The sequence below is a fragment of the Erpetoichthys calabaricus genome, chromosome 13 (assembly GCF_900747795.2).
Source record: "Erpetoichthys calabaricus chromosome 13, fErpCal1.3, whole genome shotgun sequence".
NCBI lineage: Eukaryota > Metazoa > Chordata > Cladistia > Polypteriformes > Polypteridae > Erpetoichthys > Erpetoichthys calabaricus.
The window spans coordinates 112,111,175-112,129,361 of NC_041406.2; the positions used below are offsets into that span (position 1 = coordinate 112,111,175).

At 38.5% G+C, this 18,187-nt stretch overlaps 1 protein-coding gene across 1 annotated transcript in view; it reads left to right on the forward strand.

Moving 5' to 3' along the window:
- The first annotated feature begins 1,349 nt into the window (after window positions 1-1,349).
- The window catches only part of ptpn23a (protein tyrosine phosphatase, non-receptor type 23, a), a 77,032-nt gene continuing 60,194 nt past the window's right edge, over window positions 1,350-18,187 (forward strand). The window contains exon 1 of the mRNA XM_028817466.2: window positions 1,350-1,494. Within this exon, the coding sequence (XP_028673299.2) occupies window positions 1,411-1,494 (84 nt within the window). The 5' untranslated portion in view covers window positions 1,350-1,410. The remainder of the gene's footprint in view (window positions 1,495-18,187) is intronic.

The window sequence follows — 18,187 nt, forward strand, 5'->3', positions numbered from 1 at the left end:
ATAGGGCCCAGAGTTCTGTGCTACATCCCTGCAAAGGCCATACCACTAGGACTGTCCAGGCTGAAAACAAGCCTGATCATGACTGTAGTCCATCACAGGGACAACTCTCATATAAACACATAGACAACACCCCATATTCATATACAGTAACAATTTGCAATTGCCAAATAACATAACCAAAATAAGTACATTTAAAAAGTTTGCAATTAATTCCTTCTGTGCTGGAGCATGTCTGACCAAAGTAATTTTAATGAAATAGGACTTGCAAACTATTCAGTTATAACAAATGTCAAGGAATAATGGAAGTGAAAGGTTATTACAGTGAGTGGCCATTAAGGATATCAGGTGAATTTTGCATATGTAGATAGACAGACAGACAGACAGACAGAGAGAACATTTTTTTGCCCTAAGTAGGAAATGTGACTTTTTACAGGAGCTCTTTAAATAAATATAAACATAAACAGATACTGTATATAAATAAATATATAAACACACACAACGGTCTGAATACACACCAGAACGACTAAAAAGGTAGAAAATTTAAAAGGAAAGAAAACTGACATAGAAGTCACAGAAGTAGTGAGGACACAGTACAGGCACATTGCTGTTGGTAGTGTGTCTCGGCAGACTTTTGCTGAATTATTTGTTGGCTGAAAGTCCACAGTGTGTGTCCGTGCCAATGGCACTCAAGTTTTTCTTTTAATTCTCTCCTCTGCTACTACGTTCAGGGGGTCTAGACTAACTCCCAGAATACAGTACTACTGTATTGCGTATCCTTACAGAATGTTATGTTTAAGAAAACTGAACAAGAGTCACAGATCCTCCACCACACATCAGTCGATGACATTTCCGCATCACGAGTTGCAATCTGCTGTGCATGAACGTTATTGAGCCACATCAAGCCTATTTGTGCTCCGTTTTTAACTCCATTGTAAAGTGCTGTTAAAAAGCACGCATTTAATGTAGTGTACAAATACATTTTATTCACTTGTATTATCGCTGTTAGTTTTGCATATGACTCACTGTTACAAAAATAGTTAGTAAACAAAAGTAGCCTATAATAACTTACCTCTTGGATAAAGGAATTAAAAAATGTAAAATGCTTCAACTTTCATGTTAGTTAACTTAGACACCGAACGCACCTGAAGGTTATGCCATACGTACATTATCTGACTTGTTTTCCCTGCGAAAACTAAGCTCAATTTAGAACGTCTGGGCGGGGAACAACGCACCTGCCGATATATTGGAATTAATAAGTTAGAGACGTGACATTCAATACAGTACTACAACTCCCGAAATGCATTTTGATAGCAGAGATGATGAACGAGTTCCGGGGGCCTGACGTTTTTCCGGTTTGGACTTGTCTGGTGAGAAGGGCCGAGTCAAGGCGGCAGTGCCCAGGTTCGCGGTATGGAGGCTGTGCCTCGGATGCCCATGATCTGGCTGGACCTGAAGGAGGCCGGGGATTTCCAGTTCACTTCGCCCGTCAAACAGGTACGAGAAGCCGTGGCACGACGGGTGACGTTGCACTGTCTGAGCTCGTTTTGGTTCTTTTCTAAGTCGGATTCCCGTGCCAGAGCGACGCAGATTCGTGCCAGCCAGGTAAAGCCAAACGACAGCCACGACTGGTGTCCTGTGTTGGGCCTGCTGGAGAAGTCTGTGTCTATTAGCCAATATTTGCTACTTACGAATGGTGGTGTGTGTCGCAAGATAAGGCCTTCAGGATACTGACACTGTTTTTGTCCTTCGTGGTATTACTCACCGAGTGATAAAAGAGTTTATGATAGAAACAATTTGTCCAGGGTCACGTCCGGTGCGGGGATGGCCCATGACACACTGTCAATATGAGTACTCTTTGAATGGTTTCTGAAGGATGATGGTAAATAAGATATAGGACTGACAGCTCTACGGTAATTAAAGTTTCTGTAAGTGATCGTGGGCTTTTAAGTTAGTTAAGACTTGTGTTTATGTAATCGACATTTGTAAATGCCACACCTAATGATTACTGTGATACCTTACCCCCTTCTACCATTATTTGTGTAGGAACTCATCCAGAGATGGAATGAGTCAATTCCAATTCATAGTTTTTATTGTAAATAAAAAAAAACATGCCATCATTAACCTTCCTTTTGAAATCAGTAAAACACTGTTTTGGTGGGGTAACATCTGTAAGTTCAACATTTAGTAAATATTTTGTTTAGGGCCATTAAACTTGTCATTTCAATGTGCTTTGCAAAGAAAAAGTAATATTATACATTATTAATTTTGTTACGTGACATCTTCTGACATACACTGGAGGATCTTGAGAAAGGCCCTGATACCCCATAATTTGGTGTATTCAAATGTGAAAGATGGCAGTGCTTGAAGAGATACTACAGTGGACTATAGTAAAGTAACAGAGAGAAAATGGTTTAAATGGTTCCTGGGCAATACAGTTAAAGGCAAGAGTACACTGTAAAGGTGTACCTTTATGAATGTAGTTCTTTTGCTTTAATGAAGGATATTTGGTCTCCACATTTTCACATCAGCACATATTGATCTTTCATGAAACAGAAATTGAGTTGTAAATATTCATAAGTAAAATGATTACCTGATTCTACATCACATGCATGCCATCCATCATTTGAAAGTACAGTATGTAGAGGATAGTGCACTGTGGAAACAGAAATCGGATCAAATTTGATGCCAGCAAACAAGATTAACTGTTGGCTATGAAGTGTAAAAAGTATATAAAATGTTAAAGAAACTAAACATGTAGTTAAATAAAAGGTTTTAAGCATATTTTATATTTTACATAAAAATAAAAACTACATTTTCAAAATAGATTTAATAAGCCTTCTGAACACCTAATCGATTGGTGAATTTGCAAACCATAAAATCAACCATGATATTCAAATTTAAAACAAGTGTATTAATTCAGTAAAAAAAATGTGACTGTAGGTAGGTAGAGAGACATTATTATCTGAGACTAAGTACACATATTCAAGATTAGTAAAAAGGTTAATAATTACATTTAATAACCCCAAAATAATTCAGAATTTAGCATTAGCAACATTCCTACAAGTAACAGAATTCAAAATGCTCATATCTCTGGAAATAAGAGTTCTTAAATCTGTTTCACTTTACCCTTGAAAACCTAAATCTACAGCCTGATGGCCGCAGATGAAATTTAGAGAAAAGAAGATGATGACTAGTGTCTGACAGAATTGAGTTTAACTTTCGTTCTAACTGCCTGTAATATAGTTAATTGACAGATGTCTGCTGCAAACCAATGTTACTGCTAGTTTTTATAATGTTGTTAAGATGGTTTAAATTCTTTATGTTGAGTTTGCTAAACCAACAAATAAAAGCGAATATGTCACCAGATTCAATAAAGAACTAGTTTAAAAAAGTGTCATTATAGTTTTGTCCACTTTAAACAACTGAGTTTCCTAGGAAAGGAAAGCAGTGTCTGTTTTTATGTTAAGATTAAAGTTTATCCCGTTATCAATAATTGTCCACATTAATTAAATCTGAGACCGTGGGAGGAGGAGAGCAACTGCGATTTGTAATCCTGTACTTTGTCTTAGAAATGCTTAACTATAAATGGAATGATCAAACCATTGGACAAAACTCATCAACAATAGGACCATGGCTGTCCTCCTTATCTTGTAGAAGGCTCACAGTGACACAGTGTCCATCTGCAAATTTCAGGATATCTGTACTTTTGTGAAATCAAGAAGTCCTTTGTATATACAGTGGCATTAAAAAGTGTGGGCATCCTTGTCTTGCGTAAAATGATATGATAAATAGTTAAGTGAGCAGAAGATGAACTGATCACCAAAAGGCATAAAGTTAAAGATGCCACATTTCTTTACTATTTTCAGGAAGATTACATTTTTATTTCCATCATTCACCAGTACAAAATACCAAAAAATGACAAGGGCCTAAAGCAAATGTTTGGGCAACCGCTAGGTTCAGTACTTAATAACACCTCCTTTAGCAAGTATCTCAGCTTGTAAATGCTTTTAGTAGCCAGCTAAGAGTCTTTCAGTTCTTACTTGGGGTATTTTCACCCATTTGTCCTTGCAAAAGGCTTTTAATTCTGCAGGATTCTTGGGCTGTCTTGCATGCACTGCTTTTTTGAGATCTATCCATAGATTTGATGTTTAGGTCAAATGACTGTGAGGTCCATGGCAAAACTGTCAGCTTGAGTCTATCGAAATGTTCCATTGTAGATGAAGTGTGTTTTGGATCATTATCTTGTTGTAGCAGCCACCCTCTTTTTAACTTCAACTTTTTTTTTATAGGTGGTGTGATGTTTGCTCCCAGAATTTGCTGGTATTTATTTGAGTCCATGCTTCCCTTTCCCAGTGACCTGTTACCATTGCCACCTGCTGCAACACACACCTAAGCATGATCAAGCCACCCCCATTAATAGTTGGAGAGGTGATCTTTTCCTAGAATTCGCCACCCTTTTTTCTTCAAACATACCTTTGCACAGTGTGGCCAAAAAAGTTCTGGTTTGACTTCATCAGTCCACAGGACTTGTTTCTAAAATACATCAAGCTTGTTTAGATGTTCATTTGCAAACTTCAGATGCTGAATTTTGTGGTTAGGATGCAGAAAATGTTGTTTTTTCTGCTCACTCTACCATGAAGGTCATTATTTATTCCGGAGTCACTGCACAGTAGAGCAGTGCACCACCACCCAGAGTCTGCTAAATCTTCCTGAAGGTCTTTTACAGTCAAACGGGGGTTTTATTTGCCTTTCTATAGTACTAGGGTGTTGTACATTATGAATGTAGAGAAAAGCCAAGCAAAATGACACCTTTTATTAGCTAACTAAAAAGATTACAATATGCAAGCTTTCAAGGCAACTCAGGCCCCTTCTTCAGGCACGATGTAATCATGATCAGAGAAATTAAGGCCAACAGTCTGAAGTCACATAATGAGTTCCTTGCTAATGGAATAACGTTTACCTGGGCACTTGATGTAAATCCAAAAGCGTCTCAAAGAGTGGAATATTGGAGAGGGCAGTTCTGCACAAAAGTGAAGCGGACTTCTACTTGTTTTGTTTGGACACTGTCTTTTTTGATTTATTTTGTTGAAGGGCCTTTCTAACACTATTCTGGTTGAATAAGGACTGACTCCTGGCTCCAGTTCCGAGTCTGTTCTTTGGCTGACTAATTTCCAAAACAAAATCTTGTTTGTCAAATTTTGCATAGAATTGAATTTTAGAGCCAACCAATACTCAGTTTTAACTGCTGCCAGTTCAACATGATAATTGCATTTAGTATGAATGCTAACCATCTTCTTAATGCCTTTCTTCAATGATTTCGAACTGTGATAAACAAGAGAAAGTAAGGATACATTTAGTTAAATACTAGGGGGCTCTGCCCCCTGCTCGCCAACCCCTGGTCTTGGGTAACCCTCTGCTGGGCCCTTGAGCAAGGCCCTTAACCTTCAATTGCTCCAGGGGCGCTGTACAATGGCTGACCCTGCGCTCTGACCCCAAGGGGTATGCGAAAACTACCAAATTCCTAATACAAGAAATTGTATAAGGCGAAATAAAGAACAAAAAAAAAAAAAAAAAATACATTTGAAAGAGATTACTGTCTGTCTCGGTAATCGTTACATATGTATCATGTCCACAGTCACGATATCTGTAGGTCTATGTAATATATGTAAATGAGAATAGCAGTGTAAGTGTTATGTTATGCAAGTATAGAATGTCTTTGAGTTTGCGCAGATCTATGTATGAGATATATTGGAGTGTACGCCGAAGACTCTTCTGTTTGTGTTTTCCGTGAGTACATATAGTATTGTATTACTGTAATGTGATTCACATATGCTGTGGAGTCCGGATGTTTGGTGCTTCTGTACTATCTCGGGTTATTGCTTGCCGTGCTTTAGAAGCATGTTGTAGGTGCCTGCACCTTGTGCCTGCTTTGCTTGCGGCATTTGAGACGCGCGTTGTAGGCGCTTGCGTTGATTGATTTTATCCAGTTAGCTCCGTTAGTCGAGCTGTATCGTTTTGGAGCCATGACCGTGTCTCCATTAGTTATACGTTGTTTACCGTTAGTAATATGGATATTTGCAGTTACTGTTAATACGGAGCGTTGTCTGTCGTTGTACTGTTAGTAATACATCACTGTAATGTGATTCACATATGCTGTGTAGTTTGGACGTGTGAGGATGCCGTATGTTTAATACGGAGCGTTCGTTTATTCTTATTACCCATCTGGTGTCGAGCCTGTGTTTTCTGTGGTTGTACTGTTAATATTGTATTACTGTAATGTGATTCACATATGTTGTGGAGTCCGGATATTTGGGGCTTTTGTACCATCTCGGGTTTTTGCTTGCGGTGTTTTAGACGTGCGTGGACCATACTGTAATGTGCTTAATATTGTATTACTGTAATGTGATTCACATATGTTGTGGAGTCCGGATCTGTGTGGTTTCTGTACTATCTTGTGTTTATGCTTGCGGTGTGTTAGAAGCGCATGGACCATGCTGTGTAGTGTGGACGTTTAGTTCAGAAGTGCGTTGTAGGTGCCTGTGCCTTTCGTACTTTCCCGCGCCTTCCGTACTATCTTTATGGACCTGTGGGGCCTCCGTAGCCTCTTCCGTTTGACTCTGGGGTGCAGCGCAGAATCCTCTTTTTGTGTGGCTGTGTTGTTAGTTGTTAGCTATGGGCGCGTTGTTGCTTCATGTTTTATTCACGTTAGTTGAGCTCTTTCGTTTTTGGGCTGTGACTCCTTCATTCGCGGTGGATCAGACTTCGCTTGCGGTTTATGAGACGCGCGCTTTCGGCGCCTGCGCACTATGTCTCATGGTCCCATCACCATGTACCTGCGTCCATGCCTTCCGGTTTACCATTCTCGGATAGTAATATGGATTTCAGATAATGGCACCTTGTTCTTTGACATGAGATCTCATGAGAACAGAATCCTAGGAAATATAACGCTCTTAAACCAACAAAATCCAGTTAAGCATTACAGTTGTCTCATGAATTGTTTTGAGTGCACGGTGTCAGCAGATATTCTGAATGTTTTTGCTTGTGAATGTTTTCTAAATTAATATTTTTTGAAGTGTCATCAACGAGCAACATGTCACTACTTTCTGACACCATGATTAGAGAGTATAACTACTTTAGCTTGAAACTTCATTGGCAAGAATTCTGTAACTAACATGATTCTAATGTAGTTAAACCAGTTTAACTGAAGTCCATGTTTGGGCTAAAATGAGACTCCAGAGGCAGGCTGACAGACAGCTTGCATGTTAAACATACTTTTAAACCAAAATCATCAAAGAGATTACTTGGAGTAGTCTTACTATGTTATGCCAACAGACGAATTACATCATTTTGTTAGCTGTTTTTTGTTAACCACTTCAGGTTTCTGTAAGTTGAAAGCACAGGTCTGCACGGTTAGTGAAATATACAGCAATTTGTGGAGCTATTGTTTTAATAGTGACATTTTGGGTATTCGTCATATTGCATTATGTTGAAAAAGAGAAGTCTGGTCTGGCAACATTTTGTCATGTCCCAATGATGATTAAAAACTAAACAACCACAGATAATTAGGTGCACTCACATGAAGTAAAGAATGCACATACTGTCATCAGACTGTCTGTCCACTTGGAACAACTTGGCTATCAGTGGACTGATTTAATTGAAATTTTGTGTAGTTATTCTTCAAGGAAATTTGGCAGAAAACTTTTGTTGTTGAGATGTTTTCAATAGAGAACTCTGCACAAATTTTTGAAATTTTGAAAAGCTTTTTAAAGCCTGGCGAACATAGAAAATTTATTGTTTTATGTTTAATTTTGGAGAGCATATTTCAACTTGTACTGTATGTGTTGTTATATCTATACTAATAAAAGGCAAAGCCCTCACTGACTCACTCATCACTAATTCTCCAACTTCCCGTGTACTTAGAAGGCTGAAATTTGGCAGGCTCATTCCTTACATCTTACTTACAAAAGTTAAGCAGGTTTCATTTCGAAATTCTATGCGTAACGGTTGACAACGTTCGCCATGTTAAACTTTCTTATTTATGGCCCCATCTTCACAAAATTTGGTAAGCGGCTTCCCTGCGCTAACTGAAACCGATGTACGTACTTATTTTGGTGGTATGACGCCACTGTCGGCCGCCATATTGAACTTTCCAATAGTCTTTGTTAGTTATGGGCCCATCTTCAAGAAATTTGGTACGCGGGTTCCCAACGCTAACTGAATCCTACTTACGTACATATATACGTCCATAGCCTGCAGCTCGGTCGTCGTGTGAGGCGCCGTTGGGTCCCCCATCCCCACGCCTCCCACGTAGTTGGCTGCCTGACTATATAAGGCCGTCCGTCGCTCCAGTCTCTTCATTCCCTTCCTTGCTTCGCCACGGTATTCACGTCTCCCTGCTGATAACTGCAGCCTTTTTATTTAATCCACGGCTTCTCCGCTGTTTTATTGTTCGTTTATTACGATTATAGTTATTGTCTAGGTATTTTAGACTTAGTTTACATTGTTCAGGTACCCATTTCCTTTATCGTTCCAACCGTGCCCCCATTAACATGTCTATCGAGGTGATCACCATCGATCAAAGAACTGTCACTTACCGAGTGGTTTCCATGCCCAGAGATGGCGACTGCCTTTTCCATTCTCTGTTTTACATATTGCATGGCCATATTAGGCTCACTCTTGATATCCGGAGGAACATTGTGTCTTATGTATTGAATGACTGGGGCAAGTTCAAGGTGTGGACTGTTTATCGTACAGGAGATAATTATACTACACAGAAGCACTGTAAGAGTGAAATGCTTAAGCCCTTCACCTATGGTTCTGCATGTGAGTTGATGACTGCCGCTGAATTGTTCAGTTGTCGCTTTCAAGTGTACCAAAATGGCCAAATATTTTACACCTTTGGACAACCGCCAGTGCCTCTTAAACATCTTAGATTCACAGGTGACAATTTGAGTAGTGGACACTTTGATGTTTATGAATGTTTAACTTCGCATCTAGCTTTTGAGAGTTTATCGATGAAACCCAACTTCGCATCTAGCTTTTGAGAGTTTATCGATGAAACCCATTTCAATTCAAACGCCTCCAATTTCCAGTAAGGCTCTGCTTCGCAATGACAATTAATAAGTCTCAGGGACAGACCCTACAAAACGTTGGCATTGATTTGAGGCAAGATTGCTTTTCACATGGCCAACTGTACGTTGCATGCTCAAGAGTAAGCTCAGCGCACAGCTTGGTCATATTACAACCATAGGGTTAAACTGACAATGTGGTATACAAAGAGATCCTTAACAAATAATTATTGGTATATTTTCCCTCAGTTTAAAAAGGTTTACTTTTCTTCTTAATAAAAATTTTAAAGCAGTACTTCGCCGCTGCGAAGCGTAGGTATTTTGCTAGTTTACTTATAGAATATTTACTTATTTGGCAGGCACCTTTATCCAAAGTGACTTAAAACATTTCAGATACAACTGGTTTCCTAATTGGAGCATGGACAGATGAAGTGACCTATATGTGGTTACACAATGTTAGTTGCAGGATTTGATCCCACAACCTCAGGGATTGATGTCCAAAGCATTAATCACTACACCACAGTGCCTGCCAAAAACCCACATTGACACAGGAGTAACAGCAACGTTAAAATATTGTTTTGTCCATCAAAATTTTGCCCAGTTATCATTTAAGCAAACTAATACCAGCATTCGTAAATATCAAAATACAGTGCAAGGCTTGAATTTTATTGTGTGATGGACATAGGGATACTACCCCTATCTTGAAGGGCATTTCAGCCTAGGGTTTATTAAGGATGATATCAACAATGTGCACATTACAAATTTTTTCTCTGATATTTTCTATCCAGTAACTGTAAATACAATAAAAATGAAAAAAAAAGTCATATCTGTACTGTTGAATTAGTGAATTCTATGATAATTTGGGATAATTTAATATAAACAAACTCTTTAAATCTGTTTTTGTAACAATATGCTCATAAAATCTGGTTTGCCAGAGAATTCCTATGTTAGGTTTGTAACGTTTGTAACATTTGCTATTTTAAGATTTATATTTCCATCATTAGCTGGTTAAAAACTAAAGAGTAACAAATGAGTCAAATCAATTCAGTTTTCAAATGTTACAAAATCCTGGAACTTTACTTTTATTATTATTTATTATTATTATTATTATTATAACATTTGTCCAAAATTCATGCAGGAAATAAAAGTCAGTCTTGTCAGGGTTAATCCATTAATTCAGAACACTGTAAAATACCCTTTGTTTTTCTGTTTTCAATGTATTTTATATGACTCGCCAAACATTTTTATTGCTAGTGTACTAGTCCAGGAGTAAAATATTAACTGGACCTGCAGTTTAGACTAGTAGACTGCATTATAACCACAAACGCCTTTCAAATTTATGATGCTTTTACCACATTTGTCACATTTTGAAGTTTATATGAATGGAAATTAATTTCGCTTCAAAAACCAAATGAACGATACAAGTTTAGCATTTGCATATCCATATTTAGCAGTGCATTATGTCATTTTGTCCTTTCTGCTAACTGACTCAATCACAGTGCTCTGGGTTTCAAAGCAGTAAGTTTTATTTTGGCATTGACAAATGAAGCAGCTTATTTCTGCACCGGTGTAGGTAAGCCTAAAAGCCACTTTTTTGAGTCTTGCCTCAGATTTTACTTGCTACAGCTGTTCACACTGTCAGTATGCACAGTCCTATGCATAACAGTCCATGGTGCATGCAACGTTTCCCTCACAACCACAAATTGTATAAACCGTTAAGAAAATCAATGAATAACAACAATGCCTCTGTTCCTTGCTAGGGTCTGTGTAGAACATGGTATTAAAAAGCGATTCATCACATTACCATTCTGCCTCATCTAAATCATTGTGATGCTATAAGTTGAACAACTGAAACTCATATCTGATCAGTCACATCACTGCACGCATCAAGCTATGAACCGACTATTTACTGGGATAAAAGTGATAATAACGAAAGTCTATGTTTTTTTTTTGGCTTTTTTTTTTTTTTAATTGATTTTGAATGATTGTGACACCAAGGCTGTCTGATAGGCATTTAAAGATTTTGGTCCAGAATGATGTTAATTTGGTGCAGGCCCAAAACATGAGCCAATGAGACTGGAGCATGATTGCAACGTTCACAGGTTGGATATTACCCTAGAAACATTTTAGACAATTTTAAATGAGATAGATGTGCTTGATAAAAGATTTTAAGTTGAATAATTGTGTACTTTGCGCATACGGAGGTAAAGTGAATTCTATATATGGCCACCATCCACTCCTTTTCTGAAATGTTAAGCAAGAGATTCTTTTCCCACTGTATTCTGGGATCTTTGAATGGATGGGACTTCAAAATGTTTTTATATACTATAGAAATGCTGTCTGAGTCTTCAAGACTGATCTGGAATAGAAATAGGTGGGAAGTGAGGAAAATTGGATGGATTCCATTTAGCAAAGTTTCTAATTTGAAAGTAGTAGAAAAATTGTGTTGATGGGAAGATAAATTTGAAGTGTAGTTGTTTGTAGGATGCAAAGACAGTATCTATATCCATCCATCCATCCATTTTCCAACCCGCTGAATCCGAACACAGGGTCACGGGGGTCTGCTGGAGCCAATCCCAGCCAACACAGGGCACAAGGCAGGGAACCAATCCTGGGCAGGGTGCCAACCCACCGCAGCAGTATCTATATACAATTCTAAATGATTTAATCTAGTATGTTTTGAAAAAATTAAAAACTGTGTAAGTTTGAGAGGGTGGGAACAGGTGCTTATCGTGTAGAGGTGCAACAGATAAAACCTTCTTTCTTCTCTGCTTCCTACATTGGTTCCATATCCTGAGTGAATGAGGGACAATTGACTTGTTAGTATATTAACTATAACTTGTATGTACTGGGGTACAAAGCAATGAATACAAAGAAGTACTGCAGGATTTTTTTTTTCTATTGTGGACCAAGCTTGTGTGTGTTCATAAATTTGTGTCAATGTCCAGGTTTTTATAGCTTGTATATTTGCGCCCAGTTATAAAATTGAAAGGTAGTGCCATGCCACCTTCTGCATTAGGTCTTTGTAGAATTGCCCTTTAGATACATGGATTTTTCAAATTCCAAATAAATTAGGTTATGATTGAATCTGATTTCTTAAAAAAGGATTTGGTAATGTATATGGGGATGCTTTGAAATAGAAAAAGAAGCTTGGGTAGGATATTCATCTTGACAGTGTTGATTCTTCCTGCTAAAGTTAGATGGAGGGTAGACCATCAATGCACTTCTTGTTTAGGTTTTACCATACAGACAGCAAAATTTACTTGTGATGTTTACTCATAGGTATTTAAACTGATCTGCGATGAAAAATGTGAAGGCATCCAATCTAATATTGTTTGATAGAGAGTTCACTGGAAAAAGCACACTTTTATATTTTGAAATTCTGCTAGTGCAGTTAGGACTGCTGGCGTGGAATTTTGTGGGTCTGATATATACAGTACCATATCCTGTGCATATAGAGATATTTTCTTTTCAGGTCCTTCTCTGATAATCCCCTTTATATCGGACGCATATCGAAAGTGAACAGCCAGTGGGTTAATGGCTTTTGAAAAGGGCAGTGGTAATAGAGGGTATCCTTGTGTAGTACTACGTTTTAGTTAGAAGTAGTCTGAAATAATGTTGTTAATACAAACTGAAGCTTCTGGACTGGTATACAGTAGTTTGGTTCATGTACATATGTTTGGGCCAAACTGGAATTTGTACAACGTGGTGAATAGGTTGTCCCATTCAACCCTATTAAATGCTTTTTCTCCATCCAAAGATAGTAAGCTGTCAGGGGTGTTAGACTTTATGGAATATATTACATTAAACAGGCGTCGAAGATTGGAAGCTGTGTCTTCCTTTAATAAATCCAGTTTGGTCTTTTGACATTATGGAAGGAAGCAGTTTCTCAGTCCTTCTAGCTAGAACTTTGGAGAGTATCTTAACATCATTATTCAAAAGTGAGATTGGTCTGTATGATGCACAATGTAATAAGTCCTTATTACAAAAGGAACAATGGTAATAAATGCTTGCCAAAAAGTTTGAAATAGAGTTTAATTGTCTCTGGCTTCTATAAATGTTACTGATAATATGGGAGGTAACTTAAGTGAAAATGTTTTTATAAAAATCAGCAGGGTAGCCATCAGGGCCTGCTGCTTTCCCACTCTGAAGTGAGTTTATAGCGTCTAGTAATTCTGAGGTTTATACAGTTCTTCTGCAATGAGAACATCTAACTGCGGTATTTTTAATGCACAAAAAACCACAAACAATTGTGTCTTGCCTTCTTTAAACTGAGTATAATATAAGAACTTATAGTACTCTCTATATGTGTGCATTATACAGTGGTGTGAAAAACTATTTGCCCCCTTCCTGATTTCTTATTCTTTTGCATGTTTGTCACACAAAATGTTTCTGATCATCAAACACATTTAACCATTAGTCAAATATAACACAAGTAAACACAAAATGCAGTTTGTAAATGGTGGTGTTTATTATTTAGGGAGAAAAAAAAATCCAAACCTACATGGCCCTGTGTGAAAAAGTAATTGCCCCCTGAACCTAATAACTGGTTGGGCCACCCTTAGCAGCAATAACTGCAATCAAGTGTTTGCGATAACTTGCAATGAGTCTTTTACAGCGCTCTGGAGGAATTTTGGCCCACTCATCTTTGCAAAATTGTTGTAATTCAGCTTTATTTGAGGGTTTTCTAGCATGAACCGCCTTTTTAAGGTCATGCCATAGCATCTCAATTGGATTCAGGTCAGGACTTTGACTAGGCCACTCCAAAGTCTTCATTTTGTTTTTCTTCAGCCATTCAGAGGTGGATTTGCTGGTGTGTTTTGGGTCATTGTCCTGTTGCAGCACCCAAGATCGCTTCAGCTTGAGTTGACGAACAAATGGCCGGACATTCTCCTTCAGGATTTTTTGGTAGACAGTAGAATTCATGGTTCCATCTATCACAGCAAGCCTTCCAGGTCCTGAAGCAGCAAAACAACCCCAGACCATCACACTACCACCACCATATTTTACTGTTGGTATGATGTTCTTTTTCTGAAATGCTGTGTTCCTTTTACGCCAGATGTAATGGTACATTTGCCTTCCAAAAAGTTCAACTTTTGTCTCATCAGTCCACAAGGTATTTTCCCAAAAGTCTTGGCAATCATTGAGATGTTTCTTAGCAAAATTAGGACGAGCCCTAATGTTCTTTTTGCTTAACAGTGGTTTGCGTCTTGGAAATCTGCCATGCAGGCCGTTTTTGCCCAGTCTCTTTCTTATGGTGGAGTCGTGAACACTGACCTTAATTGAGGCAAGTGAGGCCTGCAGTTCTTTAGACGTTGTCCTGGGGTCTTTTGTGACCTCTCGGATGAGTCGTCTCTGCGCTCTTGGGGTAATTTTGGTCGGCTGGCCACTCCTGGGAAGGTTCACCACTGTTCCATGTTTTTGCCATTTGTGGATAATGGCTCTCACTGTGGTTCGCTGGAGTCCCAAAGCTTTAGAAATGGCTTTATAACCTTTACCAGACTGATAGATCTCAATTACTTCTGTTCTCATTTGTTCCTGAATTTCTTTGGATCTTGGCATGATGTCTAGCTTTTGAGGTGCTTTTGGTCTACTTCTCTGTGTCAGGCAGCTCCTATTTAAGTGATTTCTTGATTGAAACAGGTGTGGCAGTAATCAGGCCTGGGGGTGGCTACGGAAATTGAACTCAGGTGTGATACACCACAGTTAGGTTATTTTTTAACAAGGGGGCAATTACTTTTTCACACAGGGCCATGTAGGTTTGGATTTTTTTTCTCCCTAAATAATAAACACCATCATTTAAAAACTGCATTTTGTGTTTACTTGTGTTATATTTGACTAACGGTTAAATGTGTTTGATGATCAGAAACATTTTGTGTGACAAACATGCAAAAGAATAAGAAATCAGGAAGGGGGCAAATAGTTTTTCACACCACTGTATTTTTATGGTCTGCGGTGGGTTGGCACCCTGCCCGGGATTGGTTCCTGCCCTGTGTTGGCTGGGATTGGCTCCCGCAGACCCCCGTGACCCTGTGTTTGGATTCAGCGGGTTGGAAAATGGATGGATGGATGGATGGATGGATATTTTTATGGTCAATGATTTTATCTCCATCTGTGTTGGTAATTAGTGATATTGCATTGCGAACTTCCTGCTTGTGGATTTGTTGAGCTAAGATCTTATTAGCCTTCTCTCTGTGTTTGTAGTAATGATGTTGTGATTTAAAAATGAGTTGTTCAGTTTCTTTTGTTGTCAAGAGGTTGAATTCTGATTGTCTTTTCCTAGATTGTCTTTTCCTATACAGTGCCTCATTTGGAGACCTGGTGTGTTCTTGATCTATTCTGGTAATTTCACTGATTAACTCAGATTCCTTCTTGGTTTCCACTTTATTTTTATGGGAGAGATATGAAATAATCTGTCCTTCTAAAAATGCCTTTATAGTTTTCCAGAGTATTCCTGCAGTGACCTTTGAGGATGCATTTGTCTGTAAAAAATAATCAGTTTGCTTGGATATAAATTCTGTACACTTCTCGTCTGCTAAAAAGCTACTGCTAAGCCAAATGTCACAAGAAATTCTGATGAAATACATTTTAAATGTATATCTGCTCTGCTTTTAATTAAGTATGTTTCACCCTTCCAAGTCTGGAAAAGGAACATTTATAACAAAAATACTAACTCGTTGCTGTTTTCACAGAAGTTTTTATCAGGAATCAAATAATATATACACACATAAACATTTTCAAAATTAACAATGATAATGTCATAAAATAATCATTCAATTTTCTTAACATACATTTACACTTTGTCTTTACTGTCTTCCATTATTAATTAATGCTATACTTTGCACAATTAATTATATTTCTACAAGTTAAAACATTTGCATACTCAATTAAAAGCAACTCATCTGTGTTAAACTATTTTCATTTGAATACCAATGTACCAGTCCAGAAAAGAACAACAGATCAATGGCATAAGGAGCAATATTCTTGAACTGTACATTTAAACAAGCTAAATAGAGAGCACAGCATAAACCTACTGAATTTAAAAGAATTGTTTGCTTGGACTTAACAAAATATATCCATCACAAGTACAGGTAATTATCTTCATGTAAAATATTTTTTTATTCATACTGTGACAAGTAAATGGTTAAAGACATCTTACTTAAGTGCCTTGAGCATGGGAAAGGCGCTATATAAATAAAATGTATTATTATTATTATTATTATTATTACTCATCTTTAACTGCGCATTGTAACTTACAATTGTTCCGCTGTGCTGTCTTCTAGCACAATGCTAGCCAACTCGCATAACAACCCACTAAAAAACAAGACTTGTTAGAATTGACTGACTTACTCATGGAAATAAAAACACGGTAGTTTATATATTCAACTAACCCTTATTTTGTGAGTTGCTTGTTCTTTTTATGTAGATTTTCACCAACATAAACTTATGCTCACCTTAAGAGTCAGATAAGAAAATATGTTTTATTTATGTACTCACAATTTCCAGTGCATGAAAAAATTTGCCAATGTATATTTTTCTTAGGCACACGCAGCCTCTGCAATTTTGGGGGTGCCACAGAGGCGACAGGGGCAGTTCGAACAACGGAGTCGAACCCTTTATGAAAATCGTCAAAGGCTGCAAGTCTGCATCCTGAGACTTTAGGGATCCCTCCAAAGTTGCTGGATGTCTTCTCCAGTCTGTACACTGGTACTGTGAGTGCTGTGCAGAGTGGAGATAGAAGCCCAGCATTTTTCCCAGTTGGATTGGGTGTTGGGCAGGGTCATGGGTCCAGAGGCTGTGGGGAATCTGCTCGTGAACAAAGATTCACTGCTGTTGACTTTGCCGATGATGCTGTGATCTTTGCAGAGTAAATGGAGGCTCTGATCGGGGCTCTCAAAACTTTGAGCTTGTGAGTGTCCTGGATAAAAACCAAGATCCTGGCCTTTAATGACCTCTTGGGCACAGCCATCAGCAGTGTGCCTGTCTGCAGAGAGAGTGTCAACTTCATCGAGCGGTTTACTTAACTTGGCAGCGACATTCATGTGACTGGTGACTTTTCCTATGAAGTCACTAGATGGATTGGGAGAGCATGGAGTGTCATGAGATCACTGTAAAGGGGTGTCTGGCACTCCCGATATCTGTGCAAAGGACAAAGGTCCAAGTCTTCAGAATCCTAGTGCTTCCTGTTTTCTTATATGGCTGTGAGACATGGACACTATCCAATGACCTGAGGCGAAGAATGGATTCCTTTGATGCTGTGTCTCTTTGGAGAATCATTGGGTACTGCTGGTTTGACTGTCAAACGAGTGGTTGCTCACAGAGTCCTGAATAAGGCACATTACCAGAATTGTGAGGGAGTGTCAGTTATGTCTAGGGTGATTCGGCTCACAGGGTCCTTATCGTTGAGGACCCGAGCGGCTAGACCAGACGAAGGGGACGCCTATGTAACACCTGGCTTCTGCAGATAGATGGTCATTTCCAAAGGGTGGGAAAGGACCTTGTGTCTGCTTTGGGGTTTGCCAACTGGGATTCTGAGCTGTTTTGTTGTATGGTGGATACAGCAATGCTTTATACCAGTGTGTGCTCCCCATCCTGACCTGACTTGATAGGGTGACCATGATGGTTGCCACGGGAGCACTGTCCGCACCCTTGGCCCTCCCCCACCCAATAACCAGCTCTGCAACACACCCCATTCCAGCCACATCATCAGATAGCTTATGCTACAGAAAGGCAGCACTATGGAATTTGTGTCCAAAATACTATATTAGACTGCAAACAGGCAGCATAATAAATACAAAAAGTAATTAAAGAAAAAAAAAAAAAACAAGAGCGTAACAGCTTCATAATACATGTCCAGTGGTGGTAATGCTGTTATGGATGCATGGAGACCTGCAAGGTCACCCTAAAAGAATCTTCCAATGCATAGATATTGCACTGCAACTATCTTAACTTGATACAATTACAACTAAAAAAAGAAACATTTTTTGATGAATACCTTCACAGCACTGATGCCGTCACGTCTGTCATTTAATGGTGTATAGACATCAGACTGTTTTATCCTTAAGTGAAATAGTTGGTAATATCTTAAAAAAAAAAAAAAAAAGACTTCCTCTAAAACA